The sequence below is a fragment of the Juglans regia genome, chromosome 14, assembly GCF_001411555.2.
Source record: "Juglans regia cultivar Chandler chromosome 14, Walnut 2.0, whole genome shotgun sequence".
Classification (NCBI taxonomy): Eukaryota; Viridiplantae; Streptophyta; class Magnoliopsida; order Fagales; family Juglandaceae; genus Juglans; species Juglans regia.
In genome coordinates, this window is record NC_049914.1 from 1,002,962 (window position 1) to 1,016,232 (window position 13,271).

Consider the following 13,271-nt stretch of genomic DNA (forward strand, 5'->3'; position numbering starts at 1 on the left):
TATCCAATAATTTTAAGACTTTTGAATTAATGGTTGGGCTTTTAATATAATCTCTCTCATATGCAAACGTTGCTCAGACCTTTTATGGATTTACTCGTGTCAAATACTTTGTAAAGATTGAGGTTGTGTTTGGATGTTGAAGTGAGTTGAGTTGAGTTGAGATGATAAAATATTGTTAGAATATTATTTTTTAATATAATTATTATTTTGAGATTTGAAAAAATTGAATTGTTTATTATATTTTGTATTGGGATTTGAAAAAGTTGTAATGATGAGTTGAGAGTATTTGAAGAACCAAACGAAGAAACTGCAAAAAATGCACAATTTCTATTTTTAGTAATATGGATATAGACAAGAAATATCACAAAGAACAGGTAGTAGGAGTATTCACCTTTCCTAAACAGCATATAATCTAGCCAATTAACGGCACCACACGCCTCTTTTCATCATATGTACCGTGAGGAACAAAATGTAATGTATGATCACTTACAAGAAATTTCTATGAAACAAAATCCAAGGCATCGTCAAGCTTACATGTAATGGATTGTCTCAAAAGTAACTAGACTGAGTCTGCAAGAGCTCAAGCTGCGCCAATAATTTTGCAATTGTTGGTTTTAACTTAGGATCCCCATTCTGTGCTAAATCGATAAGCACCACCTGAGCAGATTCCCCATGCTGTTCTCTGCATTCGTCCACCCCTAAAATCCTCTCCAATATCCATAGTGCTTTCTCCTGAGCCTTTACGTTCCCTGATTCTAAAACTTTTATGATGGCTTGAATGCCTGACATTTTTGCTATGCATTTACTTCCATTCTCCCAAATCTCATCTTGCAAGAGGGTTGCAAGGGCACTGAGCACAGCTTCATCTGCTTGCCTATCGTTACCTTCCAATATTTGGACAAGTGGGGTTATAGCACCTGCCTTGACCAAACAAAATGTGCTGTTAACAAAGCAGTAGCCATCATGAACTTCACAAAATGCGTCTGCAGAAGGAGGAACACACAACCACCTAGACTTTCTTGACTTTCTAAGGGAGAGTGTATTTTGTGATAACTGGGCAAGTGAGGTTGCAGCTCTGCATTTTGCAACTGGTGACTCACTTGAGAGCAATTTCACAAGCAGAGGAATAACCCCGTGTTCCACGGCGAGGTGCTGTAATTTCTTATCCGAAGGGTTTGTGAACCTGATTAATACACCTGCAACACTCTCCACTAACCAGCATGTTGTGGGTGTTGAAGTTGCATTGGAACTCATAATGGAGACCAAAATAGGCAGCATTTTTTCCTTCTTAAGTATATCTGTTGCTTTTTTATCACTAATGGGAAGATTGCTAAGTATGCCAACGGCAGCAGCTTGTTCATTCTCGGATGTTGATGATGAGATGATATTGACAATGATGTGAATATGGGCTTCTCCAAGCTGTTCGGTTAAGTCTTCTGGTAAACCTTTAGAGAGTGTGTAAATCAAATTTAAGGCCCCACTCCTGATTTTTGTGTTACTTTCCATCAGAAAGGGTAGTAGAAGTTGAATTGCACCATTTTCCTTCATCTTTCTTCTAACTTTGGCCGCACTTGAATGGGCAGAAATGCTGTTGAGTGCTTGTAAGAGATGACACTGAATTACTGGACTCGAAAGATTTAAAAGTGAGAGCATCTGCGGAGCCACATCTTGGTTAAAAAGAATAGATTCTGACTGAGCTATCCTTGCAAGAATTGCTGATGCTGGCTCCCGAAGAGTCATGAGCACAGAAGTCACAGAAAAGAGAAGCTGAAGAAGAGGCACCACTATGCCTGAACGGACCAAGCGTTGGATGTTTTCTTTCAATACAGATAAATTTTGCAATGCACTTAAAGCTGACAATTTAGATTCTAGTTTCCCTGAATTGAACATATTAACAAGGGGTTCAATCGCCCCATCTTCTCCAAGGGAAGCTCTACACTGATCTGTGATCTCCATTCTTGAGAGTGCTGTTGCCATGAGAATCTTACTCATGTCAGAACCTGCGGATATATCACCAGAAGATTTAATCAGATAAACCCAACTTTTATAACCTGACAAATGTGTTGACTGTTGTATATGGTATAAGCATATAGTTGTACGGTAGTGTATTCAGCAATGTTTTTTCTTTCAGAAAATGTACAATTCAGTAGGTATATCCTCCAGGTTGATCCCCTCTGATTATGCTTTTACAGCCATATCAAAAAGTGTCCAAATCCATTGACCTTGTGCCTTTAGGACAGAATGCTTCACTGGTTTATCTCAACTTTCGTGTACCCCTTAAAATTTAAATCTTTTTGAGAATGGGAGAGTCATAAGACCCTCCACTCAAATTACAGACTCGTGTTTTGTAGATGAAAAATAAAGTTTGAAGCATATGGCACGTCAAGCAATCTTCGAATTTCTTGCAGCTAGCTCATTGCAAACATCAATTCACACTAAACCAAGCTAAAATGCGGAACATCAAACTATACAACTAAAATAACGCATTCAAGTACAGGGCTTCGTAATCACCTTCCTTCAGGTACTGCACTAGTGGCTTGAAGTAACCGGCCTCGGCCATATGAAGCGCATTCTGAGTATTACTTGAAAGGGCATTTAACAGCTTCCCTGCATTGTGGGCAGCAATGGGATCATCCCCATTTAGCATCGCAACCAGCAAAACAATGCAACCTTGAATTCTGCCGAGGCGCCGCTTAACTGCTGTGAGATCTGAGAGATCTAGCAACAGCCCCACAGCTTCCCTCCTTTCTTCCACATCCCGTGTCAAAGACTTCACCAGCATTGATAAATACCCAGCATCCGCCACCTTCTCCTGTACACATTAATTGATTAGAAACAAACCAAATTTGCAGTTTTTGTATTCAAGGAAACAGAAAACCAGTAGTTTCACATATGATATATACCTTGTTGTCGTCACTCTCTAAAGCCAGTCTTCGTATTAATTGAATTACAGTCGATCTATTGTCCCGCTTGCTTGAACCTAAACGATTAAACAAAATTGGAATGATCCCTTCTTCACTGATCATTTCATGACTAACGTTTCCACTTCCAATCAACTCATTCAATCCCCAAACCGCAAATTTAAATTCTTCATCATTGCCATACTTAAGCTGTAACGCAACATCACCAATATCAAGAGCAATTCTCTCCTCAATAATTTCACTCTCCACTTTTAACTCACTAACAAACTCTGATCCCCGACTGGAAGTTGGACTCGAACTTGGAGTAAACCTTGCCTTAATCAAATCCTTTTGTAGCTCCCCAATCTTGTCTTTAAAATCTGTAGACAGTTCAAGACTAGCAAAGAGCAAAAGGCCTAGCGACCGCCCAAGATTATCAATTATTTCCTCCACACGCTTAACAGATGTCGGATTGGGACTTTGGATCAAGGCCTGAGAGAGTTTAAGCTCTCTCTCAAGGGATTCCACTGCTTTTCGAATCGTTGACCTCTCCATGAACTTATTATTGCCCCCTAGTTCATCCAGAAATGGAGAAAATTTCCCAATAAGCAGTGCAAACTGAGTGGAAGTCTCTCTTTCGGTGCCAGGCTCTTTTGACAGAGAGACAACCTCGTCGGCATACGCCACCAGTTCCGACATGAGCTCTGAAAAGCTTCTACTATCGATATTGTTCATTTCTTTATGTAACATATAGATTGAAAAAGAAGATGAAGACGAAGAACTTAATCACTCGGATTAAATAGCTCAGAAATTAAACAAAAAGCGTTTGTGTGACAGAAGCAGATACAATAAGGAGAGGAAAAAATTAACCGAATTAGTGAAGTATGCAAAGGAAAGTGAAGTGAGAGACAGAGAGAGATATACAGGTACAGAGAGAGATCCAATAATACGAAGAATTATACAGAAGAGAATCGGAATATAAAGAGAGTATATATAGATAGAAATATCAAAGAGCAAACAGTATTCAACAGCAGAGAGAAAGAGAACCAGAGACCGACCGACCGAGCGAGAGAGAGAGAGAGAGATAATCGGAAGGAAATGAATCTGCAGTGCAAATGCAAGAAAGACTGGTTCTCTGACCGACTGAGACTCCAAAGATTGTGCATCCACCTCTACGTCTTAGACCCGAGAACAGGAAAAAAAGGAATCAAACCAAAGCCAAAGGAAAGACCAAGACTTGCACTCGTTCTTGTTCGTCCCCGTTCTTGTCGAGTCAGAAATATAAAAAACAGAGGAGAGATAGAAAGAGAGTGTGTGAGGTGTTGAGAGGGGTCGTTGGAGTTTTGCAGTTTGGTAACATATGGAGAACGTTATACGGCGAGTCAGTGTCAGTCGGCTTTGACCATTTCATTGACATGATTAAAATATACAACGTACAGTTTATCAATATCATCCTCTTCTTTGGCCATTTGAACCAGGGAAGACGAAGTCAAGATCTTCCTTCTTCTCTCTCTTCACTGTTTTCTTGTGGCCCTTCTCGTGTTTTCTTTTATCTTGTCCACTTGCTTGCCCTTCCTGTTTTATTTTCCCGTATTCAAGCAAGCTAGATGCCGACTGGTTTCCCGGGTCAACGATACTTTGGCCGGTCGAGTCTCGATTGGTGTGGGGCCTGGGCTGGGTGTTAACCCGGCGGGTGGATTTCAATACTCCCATGCGAATTAAGCTATTCTATTCTCAAATTATTGTATAAATATCTTCTATATAATTTGATTTATTTTATTATATTTATAAGTCGATAGTACATATAAGAGCGTCCCCATCCGCCACCCTATAATCTATCCTTAATCAATTTTTTTTTTTTTAAAATGAAATGTGAAAATACTTAATTTTAGCAAGCCTAGATCATTCTTTTTCATTTTTTTATTCCACATTTATATTTATTTAGATATATTTGTTATTCCTACACTTTTTTCCAAACTATAAACTATATCATAAAAATCAACGTTTCTTATTATTTCTGTTAATGTGAGGTAGATAATATTTTAATAATATTAAATAAAATCATTTTGACTAAAAACTTAACTAATTTATTAACAAACATACATTTCCATTTTTCACAGTGCTATATACGATCTCAATTCCTTAATAATTAAGTATTTTTAGATTTTTTATTTTGAATTTAATTAAAATTTTGAATTTCTTACTAATTTTTAAAATTAGTAACGTTGCAAAATATTAACGTTGGAAAATACAAATTTTGAAAAAAAAATTATATTATTCTTAAAAACATAATAATTTTGAAAATAGTATTGTACCTGCAAAAAAATAATTTAAACTTTTTTTTAAATATTTGCTAGAGAATAATAGTTTAAAATATTAAAAAATAAAATAAAATAATGAATAGTTAAGATTGTGAAGGAAAATGAGAGAAAAAAATAATAAAGAAAGAGAGAGATTGTTTTAATATAATAGAAAAAAACAGAGAGTGCCAGAGTTGAATGTAGAAAGTTTTGTAAAGATGAATAAGATTTAAGAAAAAAATGTAAAAATAGATGATTTTTAGTTAAAATTTAGAAAAAAGATGTGGATGCTCTAATAAATATAAACTAAAACATACCCAACCAAACACGGGTCAACCCGATATTATGGGTGAACATCCATGGGCCATGGCCCACAAAAGTATCCTCCACATTTCCAAGGCAAAAAACGTTCATCACGCTCTTCTAGAAAAAACATGTCTTTCTTTTCGAGTGTTGGATTCGGTTATAAAGTAGTAGAGTTTGAAAAGGCTAAACTCAAAAAGGGAAGCCGAAAGGAGTATGGACTCACCCATCTTTCTTTTTCAAATCTTTGAAATATGGAAAATGTTAAGCTTATAATTAGTTTATTGTTTTATTTAAAATGAAAGGTAGTTAAATAAAATTAAAATTATTTTTTAATGAAGTGTCACAATTATATTAGTTGATTTAAAATGAATTTTAAATGAATTATAAAATACTTGTAGGTGTATATTATCTTTAATATTTATATGATATTCACATTTTCACACCATTGAGTACGAATAAACTATTAAAAAAAATTATTTAGATTAAAGAAAAAGGACATTGGAAGAGAAGATAAATAACTTTTTTTGAATCCTCATTGAAAGTAAAGATGATTAAAGATAAAAATCTCTGAAAAACATTGATAGATGTCAATATTTTTCTTTCTAAAATTTGTATTCAATGCTAATTCAAAACTTTCAATTACGCATATAAATACATGCGAATTAAATGCAAATTAATTTATGAGATTATTGGGATTGATATCATAATATTTTTTAAGAATAAATTTCTAAAAGTCATGTTTTTAAAATAAAAGAAAAATTTTATTCGTCATCTTCACACACTATATATATTTTTTATTTTTTTATTTTTTTCCTCTTACGAAATGTGTAAGTAGAAGAATTCAATTAATTTAAGAATAATAAAACCAAATTTTCTTTTAAAAAACTAAAAATAATAACAAAAAATTTAGTTTATAATATATGGAAATGAAGAATAGCAAATGTCAAAATAAAAATACAGTAAGATGAAAGGAGACAAGGAGCTTGCTCAATCCTAACTTCTTACTTTCATGTACCTCCGCCACGTACCACCTAAGGTGGCAACCTCTCTCTCTCTCTCTCTCTCAGTTTTACTCTGTTGCCTTGTACAGAGATCTCTTTTCTCTATCTCTGTCGTGTATTTGTGTGAAAATGAATCCTCAGAGCTTGTTTGCTTCGGCTGCCATTAACATAGGCTTGGCCTTTGTTGTTCTCTCCCTCTTCTCTATCCTCAAGAAACAACCCTCAAACGCTCCCATATACTACGCTCGTCGTCTCTCGAAAGGTCACAACATTCACTTCCATCACTCTCTCTCAATCCATCGTTTCTTCCCTTCCGTTTCCTGGATTCCACGCGCTTTTCGCGTTACTGAAGACGAAATCCTCGAAACCGGGGGCCTCGACGCTCTTGTCATTATCAGACTCTTTAAATTCGGGTCAGTTTTTTAATTTCTTTTGTTTCTTTACGTGAACTGGCAGTTACTGCCTAAGATATTGTCATGGACTCATGGGAAAACCCCTGATACTATTTACCATAGCTTTGTATAATATTATGGTGGATTACTATGATTACGAATAATAATATTGAGATGTTCATCGTATAAACTTGGGTGGGATTAGAATTTGTCACAGAATTAGTTGATCTATTCAACTAATGAGACCTCAACTCTTGCCAGTGGACTCTGTCCCAGATGACATAAGCCTTGGTTTCTTACCTGGAGTACCAAGGTTCAAATTCCCCACCTGTTGCCTTGCAAAATAAAAAATAAAAAGAGAGACCTCAACTCTTCCTGCATTAATCAAGGACTAATGAATATTTCAGCCTTCAGGTGCTGAGAATGACGATCCATCCTTCTGCAATTTATGGTTCAATGGGAAAAAAAAAGAAGCTTATTCAATGGCTTTTAAAACATGATGTCTTCAGGCTTTTCTATATTATGTTCCATGCTCATGTCTAAACAGTGATTTGTGGAGTTTTCCATTGCAGAAACGAAAATATGGTAGGCTGTGTTTTATAGAAAAATGAGTAGAATCTGGATTGTTATGATTAGATCTATTGTTTTTGTTCAGTGTTCTAGTGTGTGTGTGCATGCGCGTCTTCGACCAAATGCTGTTATGTCGGGCATTGTAGAAATGAATGCGGCGGCTACTTAGAAATTGATGCCATGATATTCTTGCAATAATATATGAAATGATTTGACCTATAAACAATTCTTTGCACACTGCAGAAGGTTTCCAAACATTTCTTGACAAGGATGCTCTTAGGTTTTTTCATATATTCTAAATGTGCTTCTTTTGCAGCATCAAATTCTTTGTTGTATGCTCTCTTGTTGGACTGGCTGTACTTATCCCAGTTAATTACAATGGCCAGGATGGCTTATATCGAAGCTATCATTCCATGGATTCTTTTACAATATCTAACATTAGTCGAGGTTCCAACAGGTGAGATTCTCATCTTGCGCATGAAACCATTCTCAAAAGACTGGCATGAAGTAAATTCGTGCATCTGGCATGGCAGCACCTTTCCCTGAGTTCTTTTGGGGGAAAACGTTTGTTTGTTTTTTTTTCAACCTCATGCTCCAGAGTCATGGCATGCATGCTATATCATGAGAAAATACAGAAATAACTTGTGGCTCTAATGCTAGAAGTGAAAGAACATTTTGTCAGATTGACTTAATGGAAACATTCGGTAGCCTTTTTTCACCTGCTATGGACCACAGTACATCTTGGCATCGTGCAACATTTGGCTATAGTTGGCCATGTAACCTCGGCTAGAGAATTTTAGCAAACCACTTTATGTTTAAGATATCGTTTGAGCCTATGAAAAAACCAAACCCACCCCCCTTACTTGAATAAGACTGGAAAGGTCATTTTCTTAGATCAAATGGTGCGAATGCAAGTTTTCAAAAGTAACACTAAATTTTGGAATCTTTCATCATTACAATTTGTGATGGGGCCACCCTTGTTGTAACTGGGACTCAACCAGAGGAAGGCAAGACCACATATAATAGAACTTTGATGAAGTCCAGCCTACCATTTGGATGTGGATTCCTACTGCCAGTCTTAATAGCCGACCGGTTACCTCTGTTCTTTAGTCACACCAACTCATCTTTTGCCCCCTCTTTTGTTTATTGAACCCACCCTTCGTCCTTTGTGACATCCTTGGAAGATCTCCTCTCCTGTTAGGAAAATAGTCTAGTGGGAATTTTGGTATTTTTTAAGGTATATATTCAGATCAAGGGGTATCACCACGGTAAAGTTTGCTTTGTGAGCATGAGAACCAGACTGGCGTATTTCACTATGAATTTAATAACAAATAGGTGAAATTACACTCTTTACTCACATGAACTACCCATAAACTATCAAAATTCAATTTGCACCCTAAACTACCTTTATCTTTCAATTTATACCATTGGTAAGATCTGACATTAAGATGAAAAATATGTTTTATTAAAAGAAAGTAATTGTAAATTTAGTACTAAAGAATCTTCCTCATTGTTTAAATTGATAAAGCGTATATGTATCTTGTATAGATGCATAAGTACAAGTACACACAACTCTGAATATTTAAATGTTTAACATTCTCATGTAACTTGTTTTGCTGGTTTGAGGTACTTTCTTTAATTTAGCATTGCATATTTACTTATTTGCAAGCTGAAATGACATTAACAACCAATTTGTTTACCCGAAGTTTCTTCCTATTTCAATCTGCAGGCTTTGGGTGCATTTTTCATGCTTATGGTTTATATCTCTCTATGGATTGTACCTACTATATGAGGTGAGGTTTGCAGTTATACATCTAAGCTGAATAGTTACTTGTTCACTCTGAAGAAGCACTTGATATATGGGGTATTTTTATTAGAGGAATGCAAGCACAACAGTACAGTATAAGCAACTGTCACTCCTTGAACTCTTTCCTGACAATTCTGAGTTTTGATGCTGATTATTGGAATAGTCATGTTGGTTCTTGGACTTCCAATTTCAGATAAGCTCACGTTGCTTTTTTTTTTTTTTTTAAATTTCCAAAAATCCAGGAATACAATGGGATTTTGGTGAAAAGGATTCAACAACTTCAGAAGATAAGACATCGGCCTGACCAGTTTGTTGAAATCCATGCCCTGAGCAGTCATTGTTGACTGCTCAGCGCTTAACCCTCAACCCCCAGCGCCCAACCACCTAATGAATGCAACAATTAAATGCGTTCATACGTGAAGTAATGTGCCTATAAATTAAAGCTTCAGACGAGAGCATCATACACCCAAAGAAGAAAAGAAAAGAGAGAGAGCCGAGAGAGCTCTGAGAGAAAAGAAGAGAGTTGAGTTGAGTGAGTGTGATCCTCCTCCTCTGTAATATTTTCTTGTGTTCCACTATTTATTAGTGAAGCTCTTTTCTGTGGATGTAGGCAGTTGCCGAACCACGTTAAATTTTTGGTGTCACTGAGTGCATGAGTGTACTCTTTTATTACCGCTTTTATCCCTTCCGCTGTGTTGATTTCCCCAACAAGTGGTATCAGAGCGTTTGTTGGAAGAAGTTTTTTACAGAAAACTCGGTTTTAGTGTGTAGCTCAGTTTTCAAATTTGAGCATACCACTGTGTTCGTCTCATCCAGACAAGAAAAGCGGTGGAAACCAGAGGCCAAACGGAGGCCGCACGCTCCCACGCGCCGTCTGAAGATCGGAGAGTGAGACCCACTCTCGACACGCGTCACACGCGCCAAGGAGAGCACCTAGCGCGTGAGTCCCACGCTCAGACACGCGCCACACGCGCTCCAGAGAAGCCATTGCGCGTGAAGTTCACGCGCCTGACGTGCCCCTGACTCCATATAAGTGCGTGAGTTACACGCGCCTACGCGTTCCACGCGCACCAGTGGAGTTTCAGCGCGTGAGTTACACGCGCCTACGCGTTTTGTTCGCGCCACGCACTGCACGCGCGACAGAGTTCCTGTTTTGGTTCTTTTGCTCATTCCTTGTGCTATCTGAGTCCGATTTTGACGAAACAAGATTCGTTTCCAACAAAATCAGACGTTCCGGACACAACGGTGCTGTCCGTTTTGTGATATTCCACCTCAAAGATCCTGTACTTGTATTTTGTATTTAGAACAGTCTAAATCCATGGAGGATTCAGCATCAGGCGCCATGATAAAGCTGACTGCCTCAAACTACAGTCTTTGGAGACCTCGAATGGAGGATCTCTTGAACTGTAAAGATCTGTTTGACCCTTTGGAAGATGAAGGGAAGAAGCCAGATGAAGTTACGGATCAAGTGTGGAGAAAGATGCACAAGAAGACTATTGGTCAGATCAGGCAATGGATTGACCATAGTGTTTTTCACCACGTGGCCCAGGAGACGGATGCATATAACCTCTGGAAAAAGTTAGAGGATATGTATCAGGCTAAAACTGCTCGAAACAAGGCCCTCTTGATGAGACGGCTTGTTAACTTGAAGTTGAAAAGCGATACCTCTGTTGCCGAGCATACTAGCGAGTTTCAAAACCTAGTTAACCAGCTCGGGTCCGTCAACCTGAATCTTGGCGATGAAGAACAAGCCCTGCTACTTCTCAGTTCATTACCAGACAGTTGGGAGACGCTGGTGGTCTCCCTAAGTAACTCTACTCCAGATGGCAAACTTACCATGACGATGGTTAAGGATGCCTTGTTTAATGAGGAGGCTAGACGAAAAGAGACAAGCATGAATCAAACTCATGTCCTTGTCACCGAGAGTAGAGAAAGGCCTCAAGGTAATGATAGAGGGAGAAGTGGAGGCAGAAACAGAGGGAAGCCTCAACCACGTGGAAGGTCCAGCAGTAGCAGGAACCAGCAGACGGGTAACATAAAATGTTACCATTGTGGCAAAGAAGGCCACATGAGGAAACACTGCCGCAAGTTTTTAAGGGAGCAAGGTCAAAGCAGTAAGCTGAAGAAAGAAGATGGTGAAACCCTTGTCACTCTTTCTGGAGATGTGGCAATACTCTCCACCAGTGACGAGACGTGTCTGCACGTTGCAAGCCATGATGTTGAGTGGGTGGTAGACACAACAGCATCATACCACGCCACTTCCCACAGTGAATTTTTCACTACGTACAAAGCAGGAGACTTTGGTACGGTAAGGATGGGGAACGCCAGTTCCTCGAAGATCGTGGGAGTTGGCGAAGTGCAGATAAAAACCAACGTTGGTTGCACCATGGTGTTGAAAGATGTTCGACACATTCCTGACCTTCGGCTCAACCTGATTTCCGGGACAGCCCTTGATCGACAGGGCTATGACAGCTACTTCAGCAAAGGCACTTGGAAGCTGTCACAAGGTGCCATGGTTGTCGCCCGAGGACATATTTGCGGTACGTTGTACAAGACCCATGTGAAGATCGGTTCTGATAGCCTCAATGCAGTGGAAGACGAGGCATCACCGAATCTGTGGCACAAGAGACTCGGACACATGGGTGAAAAAGGGTTGGATACGCTTGCGAAGAAGGCACTCATCAAAGTTGCCAAAGGAACAGCGTTAAACCCTTGTGAGTACTGTTTGTTTGGCAAACAATGCAGAGTCTCATTTAAATCCTCTACGAAGAGAAGATCAGAGTTGTTGAGTCTGGTACACTCTGATGTATGTGGTCCCATGGAAGAAGAGTCATTAGGAGGTAACAGATATTTCGTGACATTCATTGATGATGCTTCACGAAAAGTCTGGGTATATGTTTTGAAGTCAAAGGATCAGGTCTTCGAGCACTTCAAGAATTTCCACACCCTAGTGGAAAGAGAGACGGGAAAGAAGTTGAAGTGCCTGCGAACGGACAATGGAGGAAAATATGTCTCCAAAAGGTTCGCTGCATACTGCGCTGATCGCGGTATTCGACATGAGAAGACGGTCCCATATACCCCTCAGCACAATGGTGTAGCCGAAAGAATGAACCGGACCATCATTGAAAGAACAAGATGCATGCTCAGTATGGCCAAGTTACCAAAGCCATTCTGGGGTGAAGCTGTTCTAGCTGCCTGTTACCTGATCAACAGATCACCTTCTGCACCACTGAAATTTGAAATTCCTGAGAAGGTTTGGTCTGGAAAAGATGTCTCTTACTCTCACCTGAGAGTGTTTGGGTGCAAAGCCTTTGCACACGTATCCAAGGAGCTGAGACAGAAGCTCGATATCAAGTCAACTCCATGTATCTTTGTTGGATATGGAGATGAAGAATTCGGATACAAGTTATGGGATCCAGTGACAAAGAAAATTGTCAGAAGTAGGGACGTTGTGTTCCATGAAAACCAGAACATAGGAACTGAAGCTTCATCAAGAGAGCTTAGTTCCGATACTCCAAATCCTGCACCATTACAGTCCGCCACAGATAATGAGGATATGCAGGATCGAGATCCAGAAGCAGAAGAAGAAGCTCAGGGTGTCGAGCAGGGGGAGCAAGAATCCTCTCCACCAGCAGCTGGTGTACCACCACAAGGGTTAGATGGTGACGAACCTCCTTTGGTTGATGAACCAAGAAGATCGCAAGAGGCCGCCTACTGATTCCGTCGAGGATATATCCGGAATCAGACTATATTCTGCTTATTGATGAGGGGGAGCCAGAGAGCTTCCAGGAAGTTCAAACTCATGCTGATAGAAGCCTATGGGTGCAGGCAATGCAAGAAGAGATGAGTTCTTTGCAGAAAAATCAGACCTATGAGTTGGTGAAACTTCCTGAAGGAAAGAAAGCCCTAAAGAACAAATGGGTATTCAAGCTGAAGAAAGATGGCCAAGGAAAGCTGATGAAGCACAAGGTCAGATTGGTTGTCAAAGGATTCCA

At 39.1% G+C, this 13,271-nt stretch overlaps 2 protein-coding genes across 2 annotated transcripts in view; one reads left to right on the plus strand and one right to left on the minus strand.

The window, feature by feature from the left end:
* Positions 1-323: 323 nt before the first annotated feature.
* LOC108981193 (U-box domain-containing protein 44-like) lies at positions 324-4,408 on the minus strand. The gene is made up of 3 exons (XM_018952285.2): positions 2,904-4,408; positions 2,512-2,812; positions 324-2,000 (listed from the first exon to the last, which is right to left on the minus strand). Exons 1-3 carry the CDS (start codon positions 3,648-3,650, stop codon positions 550-552), a joined length of 2,499 nt encoding a protein of 832 aa, XP_018807830.1. The 5' UTR covers positions 3,651-4,408; the 3' UTR covers positions 324-549.
* Positions 4,409-6,636: 2,228 nt separating this feature from the next.
* LOC108980234 (CSC1-like protein At3g54510) overlaps positions 6,637-13,271 on the plus strand; it is a 25,876-nt gene continuing 19,241 nt past the window's right edge. The window contains exons 1-3 of the mRNA XM_035685332.1: positions 6,637-6,920; positions 7,786-7,926; positions 9,199-9,262. Of these exons, the coding sequence (XP_035541225.1) occupies positions 6,637-6,920; positions 7,786-7,926; positions 9,199-9,262 (489 nt within the window). The remainder of the gene's footprint in view (positions 6,921-7,785; positions 7,927-9,198; positions 9,263-13,271) is intronic.